General features: G+C 47.0%; 1 protein-coding gene across 2 annotated transcripts in view; it reads right to left on the reverse strand.

Moving 5' to 3' along the window:
* Positions 1-1376: 1376 nt before the first annotated feature.
* Positions 1377-24418, reverse strand: part of FAXDC2 (fatty acid hydroxylase domain containing 2) — a 133477-nt gene continuing 110435 nt past the window's right edge. For both annotated transcript variants that reach the window (XM_069199618.1, XM_069199619.1), the window contains exons 7-9: positions 18212-18317; positions 17147-17313; positions 1377-2347 (exon numbers count right to left, since the gene is read on the reverse strand). In XM_069199618.1, the coding sequence (XP_069055719.1) occupies positions 2188-2347; positions 17147-17313; positions 18212-18317 (433 nt within the window). In that variant the 3' untranslated portion in view covers positions 1377-2187. The remainder of the gene's footprint in view (positions 2348-17146; positions 17314-18211; positions 18318-24418) is intronic.

Here is a 24418-nt window from a genome sequence, read left to right on the forward strand (position 1 = left end):
AGGGGTAGCAGGCCTATAGCAATGATATTACAAACAAGGCCCTTAAAACACAAGCTATTCCTAACTATAAAACAAAAGTTCCAGCCATGAGAGCGCTTAAAAAGACACTGAATGGTGGAAGGGGTTATTTTCTTGGGGTCCCCACTAACCTAGTGTGGGGACCCAGAGGTGATCTAGGCAGAAAGAGTGTGTTGTGCTGAACGTGGTGGTCCCATTGTTCTAGGACCTCCACAAGCTGAGTTATGAGCAAAAATGTTGTATAAAAGTAATGCCCTGCAAAGCATTATGAGGCGAGTTGAGTTTCCATGTCACAGATATTTTAGTATGTTGACAGGACTGTAATGCTTGAAACATCCCCTAGAGGACATCACAAAGAAAATAGCGTTTGTAAGAGACATGATCATGTAACTATAAAGTTAGCCCCTAGCGGGCATAACCACACAATAAGAAAATGGCAATAAATAATGCATTATAACCATATATTTAGCCCCTAGAGAGCGTAGTGCATTACAAATTTTCAGGGGTAGCAGGCCTATAGCAATTATATTACAAACAAGGCTCTTAAACCACAAGCTATTCTCAACTGTAAAACAAATATTCCAGCCATAAGAGCGCTTAAAAAGACACTGAATGGTGAGAGGTTTATTATTTTGGGGTCCCCACTAACCTAGTATGGGGACCCAGAGGTGACCTAGGCAGAAAGAGTATGTAGTGCTGAATGTAGTGGTCCCGTTGTCCTAGGACCACCACAGGCTGAGTTATGAGCAAAAATGTTTTGTAAAAGTAATGCCCTGCAAAGCATTATGAGGCGAGTTTACCAAGTGCAGTGAATATTGTAGTATCGGCTCTCCCTCTTTCACTTTGAGGATTTCTGTTTTAGGTAAAGCATTTACCAATTTCAAGTGTTTTAAGGGGAGGGCCACAAGAAATGACTCTGATTGGGTAACTGTGAACAATCTGAGCAGAGCTCCATTACCGCCAATCGAGTTCACGCTGTTGTGCCTGTTTGCGATGTGAGTGCAATGATCACCATGCGGCACAAAGGGAAGAGACAAAAGAAAAAAAATAGCTTGCCCACGCTGAAGTAAATCAGCAATTGTGCAATAATCCATGTAACAGGGGCAGTCTGCAAGGCATGACAAAAACAGCCTCAAGGTGGGACAAACGTAAAGCATTTACCAATGAAATTAAGTGATTTTTGAAAGGCAGGCCCAGAAACGAATTAAAGTGATAGGCGTAGATGGGCGTGGTTAAAAGCCCACAATACTTACAACAGGTCAAAGCGCTTGCTCACATAACCTAAAAAGGAAAATGTTGATGCTGGCATTGAATAATAACTTCAAAAACTTTAAAAAGCAATACATAAAGAACAAAGCTTGGCGATTTTCTGATTGGTTTATCTGTATATCACTGCCTACATTGAAAAAGCATTACAATTGCATTTGTGTAGCACTGACCAATGTAGGCACATTTTTCACAACATAGATGATATAAAGATGTGCTGACCAGTGGCTGCCACAGTGTTAGAGGACATCATAGTCCAGGAGCAAAATACAATGCACAACATGTGATGACATCAGAAGGCAAAACGAGACACAGATTGCAAATGTGAAGAGCCTGCCATACATCAACACTGTATTAATGGCGGGATCTGATGTCCTGTGGTTCCAGGCATTACGGCACTATGGCTTGGCAACTATGATCCGATACTTGACGTGTTAGAGGAAATAGAGAATTTCCTCTGCGTCCCACTCCAAAGCATTTGTGTAGGCAGACACAGCGACCTGACATTAGCTTTATGATGTCTGCTCTGGAAGTACAAAAGACGAACACTATCAGCAGACTTTAAAAAGCCTGAATATAACACATTCAGCCTGCTCATGCTATCCTTCGGCTTAATGTGAAGGATGCTGGACACAAAAGAGAACCCTCTGACCTCTCATCCCAACCAGACTCTACCCACGAGCTCCCCTACTGAGTTCCTCATCTGAAACCCCCGAAAAAAATATTTTCTCATGTATAGGTTGATCTCTGCATGTCTATATCCATATGTAGCGTTAATCAGCTTTCTCTATGCAAAATCCTAAATCAGTTATTCATTACATATAGTGCCTAAACGTCCAGGTCTCTCGTTTGAGGCGATGGGTGGAGGGTTGTGGTGCACTTCCACCCTCCTGAAGGCAGACTTCAATTCTGGGCCTTCTTTGGTGGGTCGGGGATGGTCTCGGTCAGCGGGGTGAGGCTGAGTAGAAGCACATGTCTCTCGCAGGCCTTGGTTTGCTTGAACACACTGTCAGTGCCGTGAAGGCGATCCAATACCCCCAAGACTCCAAAGCACTGATTGAATCTGGAAAGTCAAGATAAGAATGGGTGAAAAGAAAAGGTTTTCAAGACATTCCAAGAACTAGCAATGCAACAGGCTTTCTTCATCACCCAACTAAACATACTGTCCTCACATGTGTTAAACTTTCAACATGATGAGAGTTACACTAGATTAACCAGTTTACATGCTTGACCTGGAACTTAAAATCATAAACGTAAAGAACGTTGAGGACAGTTGACCATTTTCACTTGTTGACTCTGATGCGAATTTAGGGGCCAGATGTAAGTAGCCTTTTGCGCCTCGCAAACGGCGAAAAACGCCATTTGCGAGGCACAAGAGGCCTCACGCGATGCAGAAACACATTTTGCGAGTCGGTACCGACTCGCAAAATGTGTTTCAGACTCGCAAATAGGAAGGGGTGTTCCCTTCCTATATGCGAGTCGCACCGCGATGTATAGTTGATTTGTGACCGCGAATGCGGTCGCAAATCAACTCGCAGTTACCATCCACTTGAAGTGGATGGTAACTCATTCGCAAACGGGAAGGGGTCCCATGAGACCCCTTCCCCTTTGTGAATGCTCACAAAAATATTTTTTCAGAGCAGGCAGTGGTCCTATGGACCACTGCCTACTCTGAAAAAAAACGAAACAAAAAGGTTTCGGTATTTTTTCTATTTGCAGCTCGTTTTCCTTTAAGGAAAACGGGCTGCAAAGAGAAAAAAAAAACAGCTTTATTGAAAAGCAGTCACGGACATGGAGGTCTGCTGTCTCCAGCAGGTCACCATCCCCGTGAGTGCCCAGACTCGCTATGGGGTCGCAAACGGCGACCCACCTCATAAATATTTATGAGGCGGGTCTTTGCGACCCCATAGCGAGTCGCAGAAGGTGTCTGAGACACCTTTCTGCATCGCGAATTGCGAGTTGCAATTTGCGAGTCGCTCTGACTCGCAAATTGCAAGTCGCAATTTGGCACGTACGTACATCTGGCCCTTAATGCCCTCTGTTGAATGAACGTGATACCGTCGCACACAGAATCAGCCGTCCCCTCCTCCATCCCGTCACTCTTAAAAATTCATAGCTCTTCTCATTCATTCATTTAAACAGAGCTTTCAGGTTCAGTAAAATGCATCTCAGTTCAAATTCTTGTCTAACCTTTGCCTCCTCTTCCAAATTATTTTTTCCTACAATATGGCTTACACTTTTTGTGTCATTGCAGCCAAAAATTGCAACAACCCATGCTATTTTAAGCACTTTTATGAATACAAAGGCTTCAATGAAGATACATGGAGACTGGAACAAAACTATGGATATATCTTTAGAATTACTGCAGTTTACAATGCACGATGATTATGCTAACGCTGTATTCATGCTATAGAAATACCTGAATATTGTTGTTAGAATATCATCTAATATAAAAATTCTATCCTACTTAGTTTATAAAAATGTCAGCTCATTCGAGTTAATATAAATCTACACCCATTATAAATTTTTGCAAACGTTGTGTAGGACACAATATTTATATCAGACGATATTTATGTAGACGATGTTTAGACAATATTTCCGTAGGCGATATTGTGGCATACAACCAAATTATGACTACTGAGAGCTAGCTAGATTTAAACTAGGAATTATACTAAGGATTTAGTAAGTTAAGAGTGTTTTTTAAAGAACTATGACACTAAAACCGTACCAAATGTAGGCTTTGCCCTAATATGGCTATACAAAGCTGCCACAGTACTACTGTACTGGCACTGCACTGGTCCTGACACACTTGGATTACTACAACATCATATATTGTTGGCTGCCAAATCAACATAAAACAAATTGTAAAAAATGCAAAATCAGGCGACCAAGTGGAACCTAAGAAGACGTGATCACATAATACCTGGTTTACAAACGCTCCACTGGTTCCCAAGGCAGCAAATAATAACTTCACAATATTATCCACCAGACTGAACCTGAAATTGACCATCACTATACTCAACTCAAGCACCATTTGCAAACTCAAGGTCGTAGTGCAAAAATATTGCCTTCGGTGAAAAATTGAACTTCAGGAAACTGTTGGAAGCTGTCTTTTTCTATACAATGTCAAGGTTCATGAAACATTCACCTCATGCACCTTACCCACCATTGCCATAATTTCACAAGGAGACCAAAGCGAGAGGTGACTGAAAGCCAGCGTCAGCTGCCAGAGTGTAAGATCACAACTTCTCGAAAGAAAAATTATGCTTTCTTCTCATGGTTGACTTTCTACACCCGTCAGAACCACATATCTTAAAGGTATCCTGAAATGCCCATTCCTACACAAAATGCCCTAAAATAATTTACTTCATACAAAACAGTCATTATTATAATTCCATATTATAAATACAAATTAATTAGCACCCTAATTATGTCATCTGTTGTTCCTTTAAAATGATGCTAAAGCATACAATACCCAACTGAAAATAAATCTTTCCAATATCCTTTAAAATAATTTCAAATATTTTCGCTATCCAATCTATTTTGTCTGTTGACTTCCAAGGGTTTTGAATTAATCATTTGATTTTGTTAGTCGATATCAATGTCAACAGTACTGACAGCATTTAATATGTACATGCAGGTTTCAGCTTCCAACATAATTCTTTGTGGCCTTCATCACAGCAGCAGTTGGTTCCTTCAGTTCACAACATAATGAAAGGTATATGAAACACGTAAAAAGATAATATTACTGCTCTACAGTGAACATATATGTTTAGATTAGTCTATTATGAAATACCGCTCTCTGTGGTCATCAGCTCTCTATCATTTTCGAACTACTTTTTCTATTAGATGCCATATATTTAATTATTATATCTGCCATGTCAATCTATATCCTTTCACATCATCTACAAATATTTAATTGTACCATTCTCAGATTTTCAGATATTATTAATTGTATTATTAATTGCCTCTTTCTTGGCATGGTTACCCCCATTTTCTGCCTGTTATCAGTATGTTTGACTGTGTCTACTGGGTTCCTGCTAACCAGGACCCCAGTAGTTTTGCCCTCTCCTCTAAACTCTACCTTTTTCTTCCCACAATTGGCATACTGGTCCTCCCATGTAAGTCCCTAGTATTTGGGACCTAGGTACCCAGGGCATTGGGGTTCCACAGGATCCCTGTGGGCTGCAGCAGTTATTCTGCCACCCATAGGGAACCCATGCAAAGGGTTCTGCAGGCCTGCCATTACAGACTGCGTGAAACGGCTGCATGCACCCGTTTTCACTACAGGTCACTACACCAGGTCACTATAAGTCAACCCTATGGTAGGCCCTCTCAGCCCAGAGGGCAGGGTGCAGGTACCTGTGTGTGAGGGCACCCCTGCACTAGCAGAGATGCCCCCCATAAACACAAGATCTATTTTCCTGGACTTTGTCGGTACGGAGATGCCATTTTACACATGTACTGGACATAGGTCACTACCTATGTCTGGCTACATAATGGTAACTCCCAACCTGGGCATGTTTGGTATCAAACATGTCAGAATCATACCCCAATACTGTTGCAAGTATTGGAAGTATGATTCCAGGCACAGTAGGGGCTCCTTAGAGGAACCCTAGCATTACTGCCACTAGTCTTATAGGGTTTTCCAGGCAGCCCGGCTGCTGTCACCCTTCAGACAGGTTTCTGCCCTCCTGCTGCTTGATCTGATCAAGCCCAGGAAAGCAGAACAAAGGATTTCCTGTGGGAGAGGGAAGTAATACCCTCTCCCTTTGGGAATAGGTGTGACTGGCTTGGAAGGGGTAGCCTCCCAAGCCACTGGTTTGCTTTTAAGGGCACATTTGGTGCCCTCCAAGCATACCGTCCACGCTGGTTCAGGGACCCTCAGTCCCTGCTCTGGCATGAAACGGGATGATGGAAACGGAAGTGACCACTCCCCAGTCCATCACCACCCCAGAGGTGGTAGCCAGAGCTCCTCCAGAGGGTCCCTGGCTTTTGCCATCTTGTTGCCAAGGTTGGCAGGGAACTCTGTGAGCATCTGAGTGACCAGGCCAGGCAGGTGACGTCAGAGCCCCTCCTGACAGGTGCTTACCTGGTTAGGTGGCCAATCCCCCTTTCAGGGCTATTTAAGGTCTCTCTCTTGAGTGGGCCCTCAGATTCGGCTTGCAAGATTCCAGCAGGATTCCTCTGCAACCTCCACTTCGACCTCTGGCCACTGAAACTGCGACTGGACCCTCCAGGAACTGACAGACACTGCTACAACAAATGAGGCTCTTCTGCAACTTTGTTTCCATGTCTCCTGCCAGCTTTGCAATATTTCCCCAGCTGTGAATCCTCTAAAGATTGCAACTCTTCAGCCTGCACAAGAAGAAGAAGGAATCTCCCTTGGAGTGAAAGAGTCACTTCCCTGCAACCGCAGGCACCTACAAACAGCGACAGCTGGCTGTGTGGATCTCCCCTCATCTTGAGCTGCATACATCCTGCATCATGGGTGGTGGTCCGGAGTAGTCTTCTTGGTTCCCTATGCCAGCTGTCCAACTTTGAGAAGGTAAGCCCCTGCCTTCCTGCACAGGACAGTACCCCCATGCACTGCGTCTTTTGCAGCTGCCAAGGCTTGTTTGTATTTCCTCCAAGGGATCTTCAGGCGACGTGTAGCTCCAGTCCCCAGCACACCATACTGAAAAGCACAGCCTCCTGCGTGGTTCTCCTGTGGCATGGGAATCCTCTTTTGTAGTGCTGCATGGGCTTCTCCTGCAACTCCTGTGTCCCTATCCTGTGGGACTCCTGTGGGTGCTGCCTCTGCTCCTGTGGACTCTCTGCTATGCTGAGGGTCCCCTGTGACTCCCCCTCCTGGGTTGAGTCCTCCTGGGCCTTGCTGGTCCCTGGCAGCACCACTTTTCCACTAATCACGAGTTTGCCTTTGCAAAGGCTTGTTGGTGGAATTCCTAACCGACACCTGTCTGCAATGTTCCTTCCAGCGTGGGACACCATCTGCATCCTTCAGGAACTCTTCTCCGACTTCAGGGCTGCAGTGCTGACCTGTGCTTCATCACCGTTGACCAACTCCTGCAACTACAGCTGGGTGGGTAGTAGTTCCTACTCCTCCTGGACTCCACTGTGACTCTTGGACCCCTCTCTCCACAAGTCTTCTTTCTTCAGGAATCCACTGCTGGTTATCTTGCAGTGTTGTCTGGGTGTCTTCTTTTTCTTTTCCTCCTTTTGGGTGGTTTGGGGAAAATCTAGTGTTTTACTCCTGCAATCCTGATCGCCAGGGCGTACTGTGTTACTTACCTGGTTTTCTAGTACTCCCAGCTCCCCTCTACACACTTTACTTACCTAGGTGGGGGTACCTTGTTTGCATTCCATTTTTATAGTATATGGTTTGTGGTCCCGCTAGGGTCACTATTGGTTATTGCTATTTGATTTGTTTTCTAACCTTTTCTATGCATGTTTCTGATTACAAGTGTTTATATTTAGTGTATTACTTACCTCCTAAGGGTTGGTTACCTGTTTAGTAATTTGTGGTGATTTCTTCCGAAAACAAAGTACCTTTATTTTTGCACAACGGAGTGTTTTCTTTCATGTGTGTAAGTGCTGTGTGACTACAGTGATAATTGCATGAGCTTTGCATGTCTCCTAGATAAGCCTTAGCTGCTCATCCACAGTTACCTCTAGAGAGCCTGGCTTCTTGACACTGCCTTCACTTGACTAAGAGGAGATACCTGGACCTGGTATAAGGTGTAATTACCATAGGTACCCACCACACACCAGGCCAGCTTCCTACATTCATACAGCTAGAATTGGAATAAGCATCTGTTGTAACAGCTTGTAACTAAAATTAAAAATCCTCTCACCCACCATCTTTTGGCCTTGGATTGGCTCCCAGTTAGGGAAAGGGTACTGTAAATACTTAGTACTTGGCCATCATTATGTGTTCAACATACTCAGTCACTACCAGCCTTCCAGAGCGCTTGATCTGTTGCTGGCAGTCATTCCAGAAAATCTTTTGCAAAAAAAGGCTGCCTGTCCTTTTCCTTCCTGGCTGCTCAAGCATACAATCAGCTTCTCTTCATTCTTCGAAACACCAAAAATAAATTAGACATTTGCAAGTATTCAAAATTTGGCTTTTTGTTTAAGTCTAATGCAGTTGCAGCTCACAGGTGTTGAAGGGGTTGGGTGGCAGGGAGGTGGCAAGGGGGGATAGTAATAACATTTAAAAAAAAAAAAAAAAGAAACTTACCTTGGCTCCCGTGCCGCGACCCGCTCCTCTGCTGGCTGGAGGCAGGCACAGGCTCCCAGCCGGCCCTGCGGCCAATCCTGATGCTGTCCAAAGCAACATCAGGATTGGCTGGGAGCGTCCAGCCAGTGCGCTATCAGGCAGACTGGGAGCCTGGCAGGCTCTCTCCAGCCCAGCAAAATTGTTGCTGGGCTGGAGATATCCCTGTGCGCATGTGTGTTTGGCCGGCCGGAGACGACCGACCAAACAGACATGCACTTTGAGGGGAGTGCTGGGGGAGTGCTCAGCACTCCCCCAGTACTCCCCCTCAGAGCATGTCACCCCCGTGGCCCCTCCCCTTTGCAAGGAAACAATGACAAACACTGGTTGTTATTATTTCCTTGTAAAGGTTTTGCAGCTGTTGCTGCTGGTGGGGGCGACACTCCTCTGCCTTCATGGAGGAGCCGCCTCTGCCTAAATGTTGTGATCTACATATTTTGTTAGCCTCAGTATCGGGACAGTCCCAGAAGTAGCTGTGTGCTTTGTAAGTATTATCATTCATTCAAACAATGTCAGTGTGCCATGGCCTCTTTGTAAAACAGTCTTCTATGGAATCCCATTCTTCTTTTCAGTGTTTTAAGAACATTTAGAGAAGTATTTTTGGGTGGGAAGGAAAGAGAAAAGTAGAGGAGGAAGCAAGAGAAAGCAAGTGAGAGCATGTGTTTGTTTTGTCTACCACAGGCGTGCCCAGTGTAGTAACTGTATGGCAAGACCCATGCCAGATTTTAAGCTAAACACCCACCATTTTAATGTGTTCCTTTTAGATAAATCTATGTAAATCAAACCCCCTAAACACCAATGATCTAGACCTTCATTTTAGTTTTAAAGGATGTATTCTATTCCAAGGCAGAAAAATCTGTTATGTATATTTGTATCATATGTATAACTGCCACTTTCTATATGTATATGCTTTGGGGTAGATAGAGACCTACCTCTGAGTGACTGAGTCTTGGGGATGGTTTGTGTTGTGGCATTACTACAGTTGTGTTTGACTATGCATTGCATTTTAAGAGGGACTCGACTGCTGATAAGGCTGCTTTGTCTCCTCAGGGATTCGGGGTGCATGACTCAATTGATCACTATGATAAGCTAGAATGGGCCTTGACCCGGCTGTGATAGGTCCCCGAGATTAAAGGTATTTATCATTAGTTTTGGTTTTGGAAAGGGGTGTAATGGTGCATTTACCTTGTTTTGGATCAGGCACGATAGCCTGTGTGAGGGGAAGTGATGTTTGATGTATTTGGCTGCTGTTTATAGTATTTTCTGATATTTTTCCAGTATCAGAATTTAAGTGGACTATTAGGTGCCAAATATGTCTGTCACAGGTAATGCATATGTCAAGTTGAGAACTATTGAATGTAAGCTGTGTCTTTGTATTGTAGTACTTGTACAGCTGCCAAGAAGTTCGTCCATTGGTGAGTAACCTACTTGATGTGTAAAGTTATACACTGCAGTGCTGTAAGAACTGCCTGGCTTGCATTCAACAACACTTTTTTTCGACCCAACTGGTATTACATTTTTTTAAATATTAGGCATTACAAGAGAATGACTGTCAAGTAGCGAATCAGTACAGATAGTCTACAGTATATATTAAGTGCCATGAGTGTGGCATTCAAGTTCATTCTTGGTTGAGTCAATGTGAGAAGGCAAACAAAGATTCAACAACATATTCAATCCCCCATCTGGACCTAAACCCCCACTGTGCCACCGAGGAGCCCCCTAGGAGCCCCCGCTCAGAACCAGGAAGGGGGTAGTGTATGTGCAAGTATGGTGCAGTCCAGATATGGACCTGGTTGAACCGGTGGTATTAGAGCCTCTGCAGGACACAGACCCCCCAGAGTGCAATCGGCACTGGACCAAAGTGGACAACCTAACTGTGAGTCTGTGTCACCTCAGGGAACGGCCTCTTGTGCCTTAAAGCCTTCCAATAGCATATCCCATTCCGGGGAAATGGGCGATTTGCAGAGCCCCCTGTACTCCTCCCGTGTGAGGGACAAACATTCTGCAAGACCTCAGCGCTGGACCTATCCTGCCAGTCATCCAGTTTTGGGGCCCAAGGGGATTTGCAGCATTTAGTGAGAAGGCATTTTGCTATTAGAACAGCCAATTTTGTGAATCACACTCCTGCTTTGGATCCTCTAGGTCTCATGGGCAGTCCTAGTATCGAGTGTTCAATGTTATCCCAAAGGACCTGACCTGTGACTTCAACTAGTGCTCTCAATAGTACCACTTATTAGTCTGAAAGTTGTGGACAGGCCCACAGCATGTGGATCACGTGTTCGGATGCAGTGGGGTACATCTGACAGATTTTGCGAGGCGTTAAGTATGCCCTATGTAGAATGGCAAATTGAATAAATCTGAATCTTGAGTCTCAAGACACTTTATTGGGGTATTCTAGCATTCATGCCCATTTCTTGTCTGAGAGTGCCCTGGTTAAGTCTGCCTCCCACTTTTCTCTAAAGGATGTAAGTGGTGTCATAAGGTGGACCCTGAGGCTCCTATATAACCACTGAAAACGGTGCTGACCATGTGCCATCGTTTGCAATGCCGGGTGTAGCTCATGAGCTGGTGGCTCATGACCATCCGCTGCCCAATATTTACACACATCTCGAAGGATACTGCCATGAGTGAGGAATAGGGAGTCCGAAAGGTTATGTGTGTGTATAAAGTCCTTGTGTGTCATGAGCGAGCCCTCTGTAAACACATACTCCACCGTGGTAATCCCTTCTTGTTCCCAGGGTTCAAGTCTACCCCTCATTAAGGTGCCCGAGGTGGTAGGGAGGCCTCGTAAGAGTATACTTGGGGTGTAAGGCACCCGGACTGATGTATCTTTCGTCGCTAGTTTACAATACGTCAGCGCAGTGCGCAAGAGCAACATGTGTGTAGGAAGCTTAGGGGCATCAGGGCAAAGCAGGCGGTGTAGCTGACTGTGTTCGAGTTGAGCCTCAGTATGGTCTATTTCAAACAGGCTGTGACCAGTGAACCAGTACGCCAACCATTGCAGTTGAACCGGCTACACAGGACGCCTTGAATTCAGGGGCCCCATGCTGCCTTTATTAGTTGGTAATTGCAGTTTTGCTAAGCTGACTCAGTGGTGCCCCTGTCCCCACACCAGATCAGTCATTATGGTGTTCAGGTGTTGGAAGATCCTTGCAATTACTAAGACTGATATATTCACGAAGTGGTATAAGAGGCGCGCGGTAACATCACCATTTTGGCAAGGGCTAGCCGTCGAGCAATGGAAAGGCGTAATGTAATCCAAAAGGCTACCTAAGATTTGAGCACCGTAACCATGCATACAAGATTACCTTTCAGTAGGTCAGGGCCAGTTTTATATATCGGACCCCGAGGTACTGGAAGGTGCAAAGGGTCACCGGTATCACGTAATCAGCGAAGCTCACGGTGGGTTCTGCATACGTGCCAACGGAGTGTACACAAGATTTGTCCGCATATATGCGTGGGCCCAAAAGACTCCCGAAGGTGGATAACATTTGGGCCATCTCTGCTTATGTCTCCCGCATATCTTTAAAATATAAAATCATGTCATCCGCATAGAGTGAGATAGTATGGACTGTATTGCACACAGGAATCCCCTTGTGATCAGCCTTCTGTCGAATTCTTTGTGCTATGGGTTCGACTACCAGTATGAAGAGAAGAGGGGAGAGGGGACAACCCTACCACGTACCTTGCCATACAGGGTAGGATTGGGTTATGTGTGGACATGCTCGAGCCCAAACTGTGGTAGCAGTATAGAGCAGTTTGACCCATCTAATGTAGGCTTGAGGTATCCCGAAGCAAGTCAGGGCTGCTAGCATGAAGTCCCAATTTAAAGAATCAAAAGCCTGTTGAATGTCCAGTGAGAGACAACTGTCAAGAGGGTAAAGGTCCCGGCTGGCAGACATTATTTTGAACAACTGTTGGGTATTCAGCGAGGTGTTTCGGTGTGGCACAAACCCACATTGGTCTATATGTATCAGCTGTGGGAGCATCAGAAGCAGCCTGTGAGCCAGAATCTTGCTAAGTATTTTATACTCGGTGTTTAGTATTGATAGTAGGCAGTATGAGGACAATTCCTGTGGGGGCTTCCCTGGTTTCAGTAAAGACGTCACTAGTGCTTCTCTGGTGGAAGAGGGAAGAAGGCCTGAGTTGAGGGATGTGTATACATTTTTTTTTTTAATTGTGGGATCAATTGAGTGAAGTATGTGGAATAAAACTCCACTGGGAGTCTGTTGGACCCCGGTGCTTTATTGCGTGCCAGGTCTTTCAAGGATGCCCTGATTTCATTCACCATAATAGGATCAGAGAGGACCTCGCTGACAGCAGCCCACACCCTGAGAAGGTGTGTCCCCTGAAGGAACCTCACTACTTCCTCTTGGTTAGGAGGTGGGGTTGAGCGAAGTATAACTCCAAAATGCTGTTTTAATCCTGAGTTGAGTTTCCACTGCGCCCATGGCCCTTAACAGCTAGGATCGGTGTTGGGGAGAGGTCTGGTTGTATTATGCTCACCAGAGTGTACCTGATCTGTCCGCCTCCGTGTGCACCCTCTGTGTGTACAGGCCATAATCCACTACCCGGAGGCATTCAATTAATTTCATGTATTGCACCCTAGCTTCCTGCAACTGTGGTGCCATTTCTTCATTATCAAACACCACCTACTCAAGGGGGCCAAGGGAGTCCTCTACTTGCGCTGTATTAGGTGCGTAGCACACCCCAACATGATTATATCCCCATCCAGGTCACCCGCACTAACACATATTGACCCTGTGTGTCCACCCTTAAGTCCTGGATAACAAATGGCACCCCAGTCCGGATTCAGATCTCTGCCCTTCATGAATAGGCTAAGTAGGGAGTGTGGAACTACTGGCCCCACCAATGCTTGTGCAATTTGGTAGCCTCATAGGCCACCAGATGTGTTTCTTGGAAAAAGGTGATAAGTGCCTGGTACTTATGCATTTGGGCTAGTATTCTCTGTCTTTTTTGTGTGGATACCGTACTTTGGTTCACCTCTGGGGGCACACAGCCCTGGACAATAGATACAGCATGGCTCCCTCTTATAGATCATCCGGAGTATGTGGAGTAACCGCAGAAACTGTACCACACTCCCATTCGTTTCCAAGGCACTGTCCGGGGATGAGCTGGAGCTTATGGGCTGACGGGGGGAGGTCCAAAGGGTGGTCACTGACCGGATAGCTGCCAGTTGACCCTACAGCACTTGTTGTAGGAAAGGAGTCCCTCGGCCGGTGTTGCCAGTCTGGACAGTCTTGCCATGTTGTCACCTTCTCTGCACACGTTTCGCCTTCAATGATGCTGGGCCCATCTGTTCCCGCATCCAGGGATCAGGGAAATGTTGTTCCAACCAATGCAATGCTTGTTCTGGGGCCTCACCCTTGTTGGTCATGTAGCACTTTAAGCTTTGCTGAGAAGAGGAGCGCATACATGAGGCCCTCAGCTCGAAGATGCCTCTTGACTTTCTGGAAAGAAGCCTGTTTGCGCTGTACAGTGATGGTATAGTCTGGAAAGAGGGAGACCCTAGCATTGTCTACAAGGATACGTGCTTGCTGCCTGAGGGCTTGCCACAGAGTGTCTCGGACCTTGAAGTTAAGGACTTTGGCCACAATGGGTCTCGGGCAATGTTCCCTGTAAGGCGCGCGCGCAAGTGCGCGCGCACCTTTCCTTCCCCCATCGCGCAGGCCCCTTCGGCAAGCGCGCACGTTAATAAATAAGCCTTTTAGAGCGATATACGTGCTCCCCTAAGGCAGATCATGCTCATATTTGAATCTGGATTGAAGTGAATGAAAACAGCGTTTAAATGCCGCGGGAGTGTTTTAAACATCATTTGCCATACTTTAGCATACAAGCGAGCAAGTGATATTTATGTTGAAAATTAATGGTTAATGAGCTAGGAAATGCTTCAGAACGGTAGGAAATGTGCTGTTATCAACTTTTCCATCATTGTCATACTTCATAGTTGTTTATATGCATTATCACTGTCTCAGCTCAAATAAGCCTTTTAGAGCGATAGTCGTGCTCTCCTATTGCAGAAAATGCTCATATTTGAATCTGGATTGAAGTCAATGAAAACAGCGTTTAAAGGCCGCGGGCAATGTTCCTCTGTTTTCTCTAACTGGGGTGTAGGTGGCACTTAACAGGTCATGTCCTTGGGGTGTGCAACCAGGTCACAAAACTGCCTTGATGCCTTATTGCATGGAGCAATGATATCCCTTTTTTGCTTTAGTGGTATGGAGAGGCTAATGCCAAAGATCTTGGCTAGTTATGCGCTGCACGCGCGTGAATGGTCAATTTCTTGGTGCACGTATCCTTGGCTGCAGCGCACAGAGACCGCACACTGTGGAAAAAAATTAGAGGGAACATTGGTCTTGGGGGAGCTCCAGGGACTGGTTTCCTGTTAGGTACCTTGTGGTCTCTCTCGACCACCAATATGTTCAAGATACCAGTGGGAGTCACCACTGTTCGGAGCCAGTCCTCCACAAACTGGGTGACGCACATGCCCTCCATGCCCTTGGGGAATTCAATGATACGAAGATTATTGCAGGGGGCTCTCCCCTCCACATCCTCCACCCAGCCCCGTAGAAGATCCACCCGGAGTTGCAGCTAGGCCAACTGTGTGGTAAGTTCCCTATGACCAGGGACAATGTCGAGGGCGATCGTTAAATAGCTTTTACCCTATTGGACAGTTTGCGATGGTCATCTTTCAATAGACTTACATCGGTGGTAATGGCCCGTCGTTCCTGCATGACCATTCGCGATTCTCATATTTCTTGCAGCACCAGGTCTAATTTGTCCATTGGGAGTGTTGCGTCAGATGAGGGCATGTCAATCTCTGGTGTCTTGGCTGGGAAGCTAACCGATGGAGGCGAGTGGAGGTGTGCAGGAGGAGCTGGATTGTCAGTTTTGGTCTTGGTTCACCCCATGATCTTCACTGACCAGCGATAGCGCCTGGGTTGGAGTGAAGGAGAGAGCGAGCCCCTGGTGGTATTAGTCAGGGCATCTGGTTCCAATTTTGGAAAATCCACTGGCTTCAGGGGCAATCCCCACCTCAAAGATAGTCTGGTATACAGGTGTTGTGCACCTGAGGGGGCCGCCACCTCTGAAGCCAAATAAAAACAGGGAATCAAGGTATTTCCAATGGACCCCGTATGACCCCAGCACCAGCCAGCGCAGAAGAAGTGAGGTCCGTGCTCTGCCGTCAAGCACACCAGCTGGTCAAGCAAGGGGCCACCCAGGGCATGCACAGCCCACCTCCGTTCCACCTCCTATGTGTGCTTTGTAGTAGTACACAGTGTTCGCCACTGCCAGGGACCCCGTAGTGGTACTGAGGCTCTCAGGCAGGAGCACAGCCAAGGGGGGGGGGGCATCATGGGCTCGACACTGCATTCTGAGCTCCAGCCCTGCTCGAGTTTACAGTCAAAAGAGCCATATGCCCCAGGTAGCCCCATCCTCAATCATAGGGGCCACCGGAACCTCATGCCGACTGCACACACCAGGGCAGCACCCACAGGCCACTCTCTGCATGGCCCCGGCCTCACCATCAATTGTCCCCAGCCGTCTCCTCTTAGGCGTCATCCACTTCGTAAGCCTCCAGTCCTGGCTAATTGAGGCCATTCTGAGCCCACACCCTGCGGTGATTTTGGGTTGTAAGAGTGAAGCAAGGTGGGGGCTTGGTAGTGGGGGGAGTCAGATACAGAGGATTGGCATCTTACTCCTTATGCAGCTCCCTCCCTGGCCCCCTCTCACCTCTCGAGTCGCTAGGGGTCCGTATACCGAGCATTTCTCTTGCAGCTGGTAGCTGGACCAGAGATGCACTCTACAACGTTTGCTTCGGGTCAGGTGTTGCATCAGAGTGGACGCCGGGTGTGGCCACTTCCTTCAGCGCCGCTCGACAAGTGCGGCCGTTGGGGCTCCAGGGACCTCACCTCTTGTCTTCTTCGCTGGGGACTGGCCATCAGTAACCAACCGTCACTTGCCATCTTGGTTGCTTCACATAGCTCCGGATGGTGTGTGATCGACACTTTCTGAGCTCCAGCCGTTTGTGCATTCATGCCACCTCTCCGGCACAGCAGGTAAGTTACAGCAGTAGTGGCACTGGCGGATTGTGTTGCCGATGTTGTGCACTTGTCTGCACCAGCTCACCCACTCACGGCCAGCAATCCGCCCGCCATTTTGTTTGTGTGGTCTCCGAACAGCGAGCTGGCCGAGCCCCAGCTACGCTCCTCGCCCCTTCACAGTGGAGCCGCTGCAGGCAGTAGTGTCGTCTGGTGCTGTCTCCCCGGGCTAGGCTGCCGATGGTGCAAGTAGGGCGCGATTATGGCCGGATTATGGGGCACAGGTACGAGAGCCCTCTGACTACACGTCCCCTATGCCTGGGTGTTGGCAATGCCCTCCCAACAACACTTGAAGACACCTACAGCGGAGATCAGGATTGAAAGGGGGTATGAAGGCTTCTTAATGTTTGGGGATTTATGAAAGTGTATAACACTTTTGGATAGAAAGTGCAGACTTTCGAAGCTGGGAAGGGGTAGTTTGTAAACAGCAGAGGCTTGGATTGAAAGAATTATCTGTACTTACTTGAGGTGGTGGAAGTCGTGGAACTCGGGTGAGGGCAGAAAGGGTAGGTGGTAGCCGCAGTGTGAGATGGTGGTGCTGAGCAGCGCCAGGCAGAACCACAGCATGATTGTGGCCACGTGCGACCCCATGGCCATTGGGCCCACCATGGGGGGTAGCATGTTTGACAACTGAAAAGACAGAGACACCAACTAAGATTAAACACTTGCGGCAGTGTGATAGTGGCCAGTGCAGAGCCTACAGGCGCCCAACAATGACCACATAATTCACTTAAGGGGGCTGGTATGTTCCATTAGGCATGATTTGACTATCTAGGGGGGTTTAAATATTGTTGGGTATGTAAAAAGAAACCAGCAGGCTCCCAAATACTTTCTTCTCTGATAACTAACTTCTCTGCTGTCATAATTCTTTCTATCCCTATTACAGTTAAACGCACTCCCTTCTATTTTCCAGCCTCTCCCTATCTCCCTTGCCTCCTCTCCTGTAACTCACTCTTCCTCTATACTAATCCCTTCCTCCTCTTGCCCTAACCCCTTCACCCTCCCTCCCCTGTCTCCCCTAACGCCATTCCTCCGGCCCAGCTCCTGCCCCTCTCCCCTTCTCACTGGTTGTATGACAGAATATTGGTAACAACAATAAAGTCTGACATAAATATTGTGGATTCAATATTGTTTGCAAAACTATCACTGTTAGAAGTAGATTTGCTATTATTAACTCTGAAGGGGAAATATTTTTTAAATCTATATTTAGGACACTATAATTTTGCCAGACCATATTTAGGCCACACTATTCTGGTACTGAACCCTTCTAACTACTCCTCTAGTTAGCCCGGTGATCTCCTCTCTAGTCCTTGCTCCTGCTTTTCCTCTTCACCACAAACACGTTCCTTACAACCCACAACCTCACCCTCGTCACCATATGTAGCCTCGCCATTAAGCTCTTTCATCTCTTTTTGCTGCTCTTTTTTCTTTCCTCTTTCCTTCCATCCTTTCCCCGTTGTCCTTCACAGCTTCTATTTTATTCCCTCCCTTTGTCGGAGTTAATCCATTTTTCACCTCTGGCACTTACTGTGTGCTCCAGGGGATGAGCATAAAGGGAGACCACGCCAACCGGTGCCGTCCACTCGTGGTGCTTTTTGTGGATGTGTTTGTACAGACTTGGGTGATGGAACAACCTGCAAGGAGAAGAGAAACCGGGTGAGCACCTCCTACAGCACAAAGGGTAACTATAGAAATGGTTAATTTACTAATTCTCTTCGTTACTCCGAGTCCCACCATCCTCGCCCCACTAGCTGTGTAATGCAGTGTGTCCGTTCCACGGGATAAGCATCCTGGTCATTTGATAGCTGTTTTTGTACGATTAATGCCTCCTGTGTGCCACAACTGTCCCTCTTGTCATTATGAGGTGAAAAATTTAACACTCCCTCAGGTTCGAGATCTTCCATTGTCTTTTTACCATTTCAAGGGATCATTGTGGGGCAAGGACTGATTGGTACACATGAGCCTGGAGACAAAGAGGTTTTACGTCTGGGCTCAGATCTTGCGCTGTTGAACCAGGTGACTAATCGGGTTGCTTGAAGCTTGGGCATAGCACGGCACTTGACATTGTAGACATAACTGTAAAGAATGCCATTTGGCTTGTATTGTGCACGTGTATCCAGTCCTACTCTGCTTGCTTCCAGGGGCCAGTGGTCTCTGGGTACATGGCATGTGGTGCACCCTCTCGATGTGTAGCTAGATAAGGCATATGTATGACAGATAGCAAAACTCATATTTTTATGGCTCCTGTTGGAACAGGCACAAGGCTGATTCGTATATTGGTGGTCTAGTGGGCAAAAAACTATGGACTGGAATGCAGCCCATGTAACTGTGGCTGAGAATAATTCCAGCTTTCTACCCATTACCTTTTTGTTTTACTCACTGAATTTGAATAAGGCATTCAATTATTTCTATAACTGCAGTGGCTGTAAGGTGAGACCACAACTGGGTATGAATATTGCAGGAGCAGACCATATTACTTCCATGAGGAAACATGCTTTTTGCAGGTTCCCTCCCCCACTTTTTGCCCCAGTTTTCTCTACTAGGCACCAGTGCCATAGCCCTGAAATACCCTGAGCCCTGCTAATTAGAACTCAGTGCATGTGCTCCGACTCTTAAAATAGTACATGGTTGATTGGCTTATACCAAATTGGCCTAGCTTAACTTATCTATAAGTCCCTAGTATATAGTACCATGGGTACCTAGTGCCTGTAAATTAAATTGGCACTCGTGGACGGAAGCACTAGTTGTGCCACTATGAGTATGATACAGTAAAACATGTCTCCCAGACTTCCACTGCAGACTAGTAGATAATTTAAACTGCTAATTAAACTTTGCCATTAAAAGCCATCGCAAATCTCAAACCTCCCTTTTTAATATACATGTCACTCTTCTAGCATGCCTATCGAGTGCCAAGCCAGGGTGCAACAAATTAAAAAGTAGAATATGTGTTTAACATGTTCCAGCAGTAAAAACTTGCCATTGCTGTTTTTACTATGAGAGAGGCTGGTAGCCCGGTTGGCAAGTACAGAGTTACAGGCTTATTCTTCAGCCCTGCTAACTTGTGTTTGGGGCTACTGAGGTGGGTACTTCAAGGTATCAGAAGAATTAGTGCATTAAGTCCAATTTAATGGTTAAATTAATGTAGCGTTACTGGCGAGCGAAGTGCAACTTTAGTAAGATCCTACTTTGGATGCTCTGGGATTTCACTGCCTGCTTCTGATTGTACACAAAGACTGTCCTTCCAGACAGATTACTGCCTTCCTTAGGTGACGTTTGAATGACTCCCAAGACAGGTAACATTAGAGGACTGCCACTGGAGGAGGTGTTAGCTCCTCCTGGCAGAAAGCCACACAGGTGTTGGCTTCCAAAGGCAACCTTCAAAGGGGAAGTCGCCTTTGTATGGCAAGTGGTGCACACACAGGAAGGGCAGCTTTAATATTTAGGGAGACAGGCTGGGTGTGAGAACAGAGGTAAAACAGCTGCCAAACTGTTTTTCCCATGGGCGAGTAGCCCAGAGGTAGCCACACACCAAGGGTGGGCTACAAAGCTCCACACACCAAAAGGATGGTTCAGCAATCTTGGGAGCTGACAGAATAGTGCACTCTAGCTAGATGCCACATTTCACAGAAAGTTGTCATCAGGCGGGAGGGGATCAAGTAGCCTCCTGACTAGTGACCACGACCTCCCCTAAGGGCACTTTCTGGGCATAAAAGGGGCACCCAGAACTCTTACCTCGCTTGGACTGGAGAAGAGGACTGCCCAGCTGACCTTCGACCCAGCAAACAAAAGGCTGCACAGAAGTTTGACTGCACCTGCTGCTTCTTGGACTAGCAAAGATAAGACTGTGCCTGTGGTGTCATTCTCATGAAGAAGTCGTCCCCCCAGCACAGCCAAAAGTGGAGACTCCAAGAGTCAGCAGGTAGACTTCCTGTTCGCAGCACAGGGCTTCAAAAGCTAAGGAACCTACCTGTGCAAGTTGGTAGCCCAGATCACAGGATAGTCACTCCTCAACACAGATCAGCCTGGGAGACTGAGACCCGATGCTCAAAAGTTGCACCAAGTCTGGTTATCCTGGGATAGTTGTTGGAGTGCAGTGTGGTCACCCAGAAGGAACGTTATTGCAAAAGAAGGGAACCACTCATTTTGTTATGCCTGGTGACCAGTAGTCCAGTGAGGAATGGACTTTTGCTGGACCAAAGAGGACTTTGAGGGATGTTGACCCCAGTGGCCAGTCACCACACCTGGATAATGGACTGAAGAGTAGCCCCAGGAAGACCCCAGCCAACAACACAGCATCTTCAGCATCCATGAGATTCTTCAGCATGCTGTATCCCTTGCATCCCAACCACTCCATAGAAGTCAATGGCAAGTGACCGTTCGTGCTGGAACTGGACTTGGAGACTGCTTTTATGGTGAAGGTAACAGTTTCTTCGGACCCTGTTGGTCCCCTTGACCAGCTCTCTGCTAGAGTTGGTCTCCCACAGTATTTCCAAGTAAGCACATTCAGCCTTGATTTATTTGTTGAATTTGCCAATTCTTGTTCGCGGTTAAGTGAAATGTCTTAATTTACTGTTTCTTCGAAGGCTATATCTCTGGAACCCTCCCGTGGATCTTTTTCATTTTGGAGTCCGTAAATTGGTAAAAATACAACCTTTGTTTAGTAATTGGTGTCTGATTTCTTGAGAGTCAAGTTTCTTTCTTCTTCATTTGTTTTGGTGCTGTTTAAATGCTTGACTCTCTTTCCTTTGTTGAAGCCTAACTGCTCGAAGCCACAGCTACTTAGGGTATAGCTAAGGTTTGACAAATGAAGCTTGAATGGCCCTAAAAGTGTTGGCAGTGCATTACACAGAAAGGTCTCACAACCCGTCCAAATAATACACCCCATTTCATTGCAACATCTATGTACGTTGACGACATCCTAATATACTTGAAGGATGTCACTCAGGAACTCTGACGGGTGTAGGAAAGTAGCATCTTTCTGACATAGATACCCCCACTTTTTGCCTGGTGTCAGTATGTTTAGACTGTAGTACACTGGGATCCAGCTAATCAGGACCCCAGTGTCTGTGCTCTCGCCTCTAAATGTGGTTGCTGGTAAACGTTTACACCCACAGTTGGCATACTGGTGCACCCATGAAAGTCCCTAGTATTTAGTACTTAGGTACCCAGGCATTGGTACACCAGACTTTTCCCATGGGCTGCAGCATGTTTTATGCCACTTATGGGAGCCCATGCAAACTGTGTCTGCAGGCCTGCCATTGCAGCCTGCATGAAATGGTGCATGCACCTTTCACTTCAGATGTAAGGCTTGCCTTATATCACGGTCACTGCACTTGGACACTGTAAGTCACCTCTTTGGTAGGTCCTTCAGTCCAAGGGCAGGGTGCATGTCCCTAAGTATGAGGGTACTCCTGCATGAGCAGAGTACCCCTACAAACCCCAGACTCCATTCTCTGTGGGGAAGGCCTTTTAAGACATGTAGTGGACACTGGTCAGTACGAGTAGTCAAGCTACATAATGGTTTCTCCAAACCTATGTATGTTTGGTATCAAACATGTTGGAATCATGCAACTACACCTATTCCAGTGATAGTTGCATGATCCCGTGTACTCTGGGGGTTCCCTAGAGGATCCCCCCAGTTCTGCTTTTGCAGCCTTACGTTGTCTGGCTTCCAGCCCATGCTGCTGCCGACCCTGTTCTGCCCTCCTGCTGATGAGCCTAACTCAAGCAGGGGAAGGCCGAACAAAGGATTTCCTGCAAGGGAGAGGTGTGACCACCTTTGCCTTAGAAATAGGTGTCTCTGGGCTGGGGTGGCCTCTGAGCACCACCAGACTGCTTTGAAGAGCACATTTGGTGCCCTCCTTGCATAATCCGGTTTGCAAGAGTTCAGAAACCCTTGATTCCCACTCTGGTGTGAAACTACACAAATGACAAGGGAGTGACCACCCCCTGTCCAGCTCCTCCCCTAGGGAGGTGCACAGAGCTCTGCTAGGTGGCCAGTTGATTCTTCCATCTTGGAAACAAGGTAGGTTGAGGACCTTGAGAGCATCTGACTGGTTAGGCCAGGTAGATGATGTCCCTGATCCCCTTTGATAGGTGGGTCACTATAGAGAGTGACCAACCCCCTTTTAGAGTTACTTAAGGGCTCTCCTGAGGATGGGTCCTCAGATTCGTTGAGCAAGACTCTACAAGGAACTCTCTGCATGAGACATCGTCTGCTCCTGGCCTCCGGAACCGCTGCTGGTCTGCTTTTAGAACTGAAATGTCTGTATCCAGTTGGAAGGGCTCCCACTGCAACATTGTTTCTCCAGCTTCTGCCACATTTCTGCAACACCCGTGGCTGTGCATCCCACAGGGTCATAAGGACTCTGCCTGCATTCTAGAAAAAGAAGGAATCACTCCTCTGCATCCACAGGCACCTCAAGACAACAACGACCGGCTGGTAGGTCCTGCTGTCCCACAGACAATGAAAAGGCTCTGCTCACAAGTGATGGTTCTGTGGTCCTCTCTGTGTCCAACTTGTCTTCTGACCAACTTGGGAGACAGTGGACCCTTGCTGCAGGCACTGGAATGGAAATCCTGCACACCACAAACTGTTGCCTAGGCTTGTTGGCTCTTCCTCCAAGAGATCTTCGAGCTCCAAGAAGCCCCAGCCTCCAGCACTCTGCAACTCCAAGATCAGCTTCCACTCTGCAGCTTCTACGACATGGGACTACTGTTTTGTTGTACTGCTGAGGCCTCCCTGTGTCTCCCTGTGGCTGCTGCCAGTGGGTCACTCATGAGGGCTCCTCCAACTCCATCAGGCTTTCCTTACTTCTGAAGGCCTGCTCTGACTGCCCTCCAAGGGTTGAGTCACTTGGACCTTGCTGGTACCGGAATTAAATTACAGTCTTTCGTGCAACATCTATTGGTGTTTGCCATGGCTTGTTGGTGGTCCTGCTGGCCACTTACCGTCTTGCAATCCGGTGACCGACGTGGGACAGCTTGTGGGCAACTCCAAGGATCTCTAGCATCCCCTGGACTGCGCATCTGGACTTCCTCCTTCACCGTCCTGCAGGAACTTCACCTCCAAGAGGATGGGCATTGCCTACCTGCACAGCCTCGATATCTCCGAGTGGTATGGACACTGCCCCCTTCTTTTACAGGTTCTTTTCATCCAGAATCCACCTTTAGGTTCCACCGGCCTGGTTGACGGGTTGCCACCGCAGCTAGACAACTGAGGTTTCAATTGACTTCAACAAGAGTTTCTGACTCCAATTCACACCTATGCACCTGGTCTCCTAGGTGTAGGTACTCCAGTCTTCTGGGTATCCATGGGTGGGGGCACTCTCCAACCTTCTTTGTGTCAACTGGTTTCCTCGGAGTCCACTGAGAAGGCTCCTGAATCCATAAATCCAACAGCGACAGTCGTGTGTTAGCCTATGGGACACCCTACTCGATAACAACTCTGTACCCGGGCACCTGTGGGATTTCTAGTACTTACTTTGGTAATTTCCTACAAAGCCCCCTCACACCCCCACACCTCCATTCTTATACTACTTTCTTAGTATATGTTTTGGCCCCCCCATAGGGCTTAATGTATTTTTCATGCTTTTCCTGCCAGTTGCTAACTGTACATTTTGTGTGTATACATCTCCAAGTGGAGGTATACCAATGTTAGCATTGCCTTAGTTTTGTAATGAAGAATACTTTATTTTTGCAACACTTGACATGGTTCTTTCTTGTGATCACTTAT

Source organism: Pleurodeles waltl, chromosome 7, assembly GCF_031143425.1.
Source record: "Pleurodeles waltl isolate 20211129_DDA chromosome 7, aPleWal1.hap1.20221129, whole genome shotgun sequence".
NCBI classification, from domain to species: domain Eukaryota; kingdom Metazoa; phylum Chordata; class Amphibia; order Caudata; family Salamandridae; genus Pleurodeles; species Pleurodeles waltl.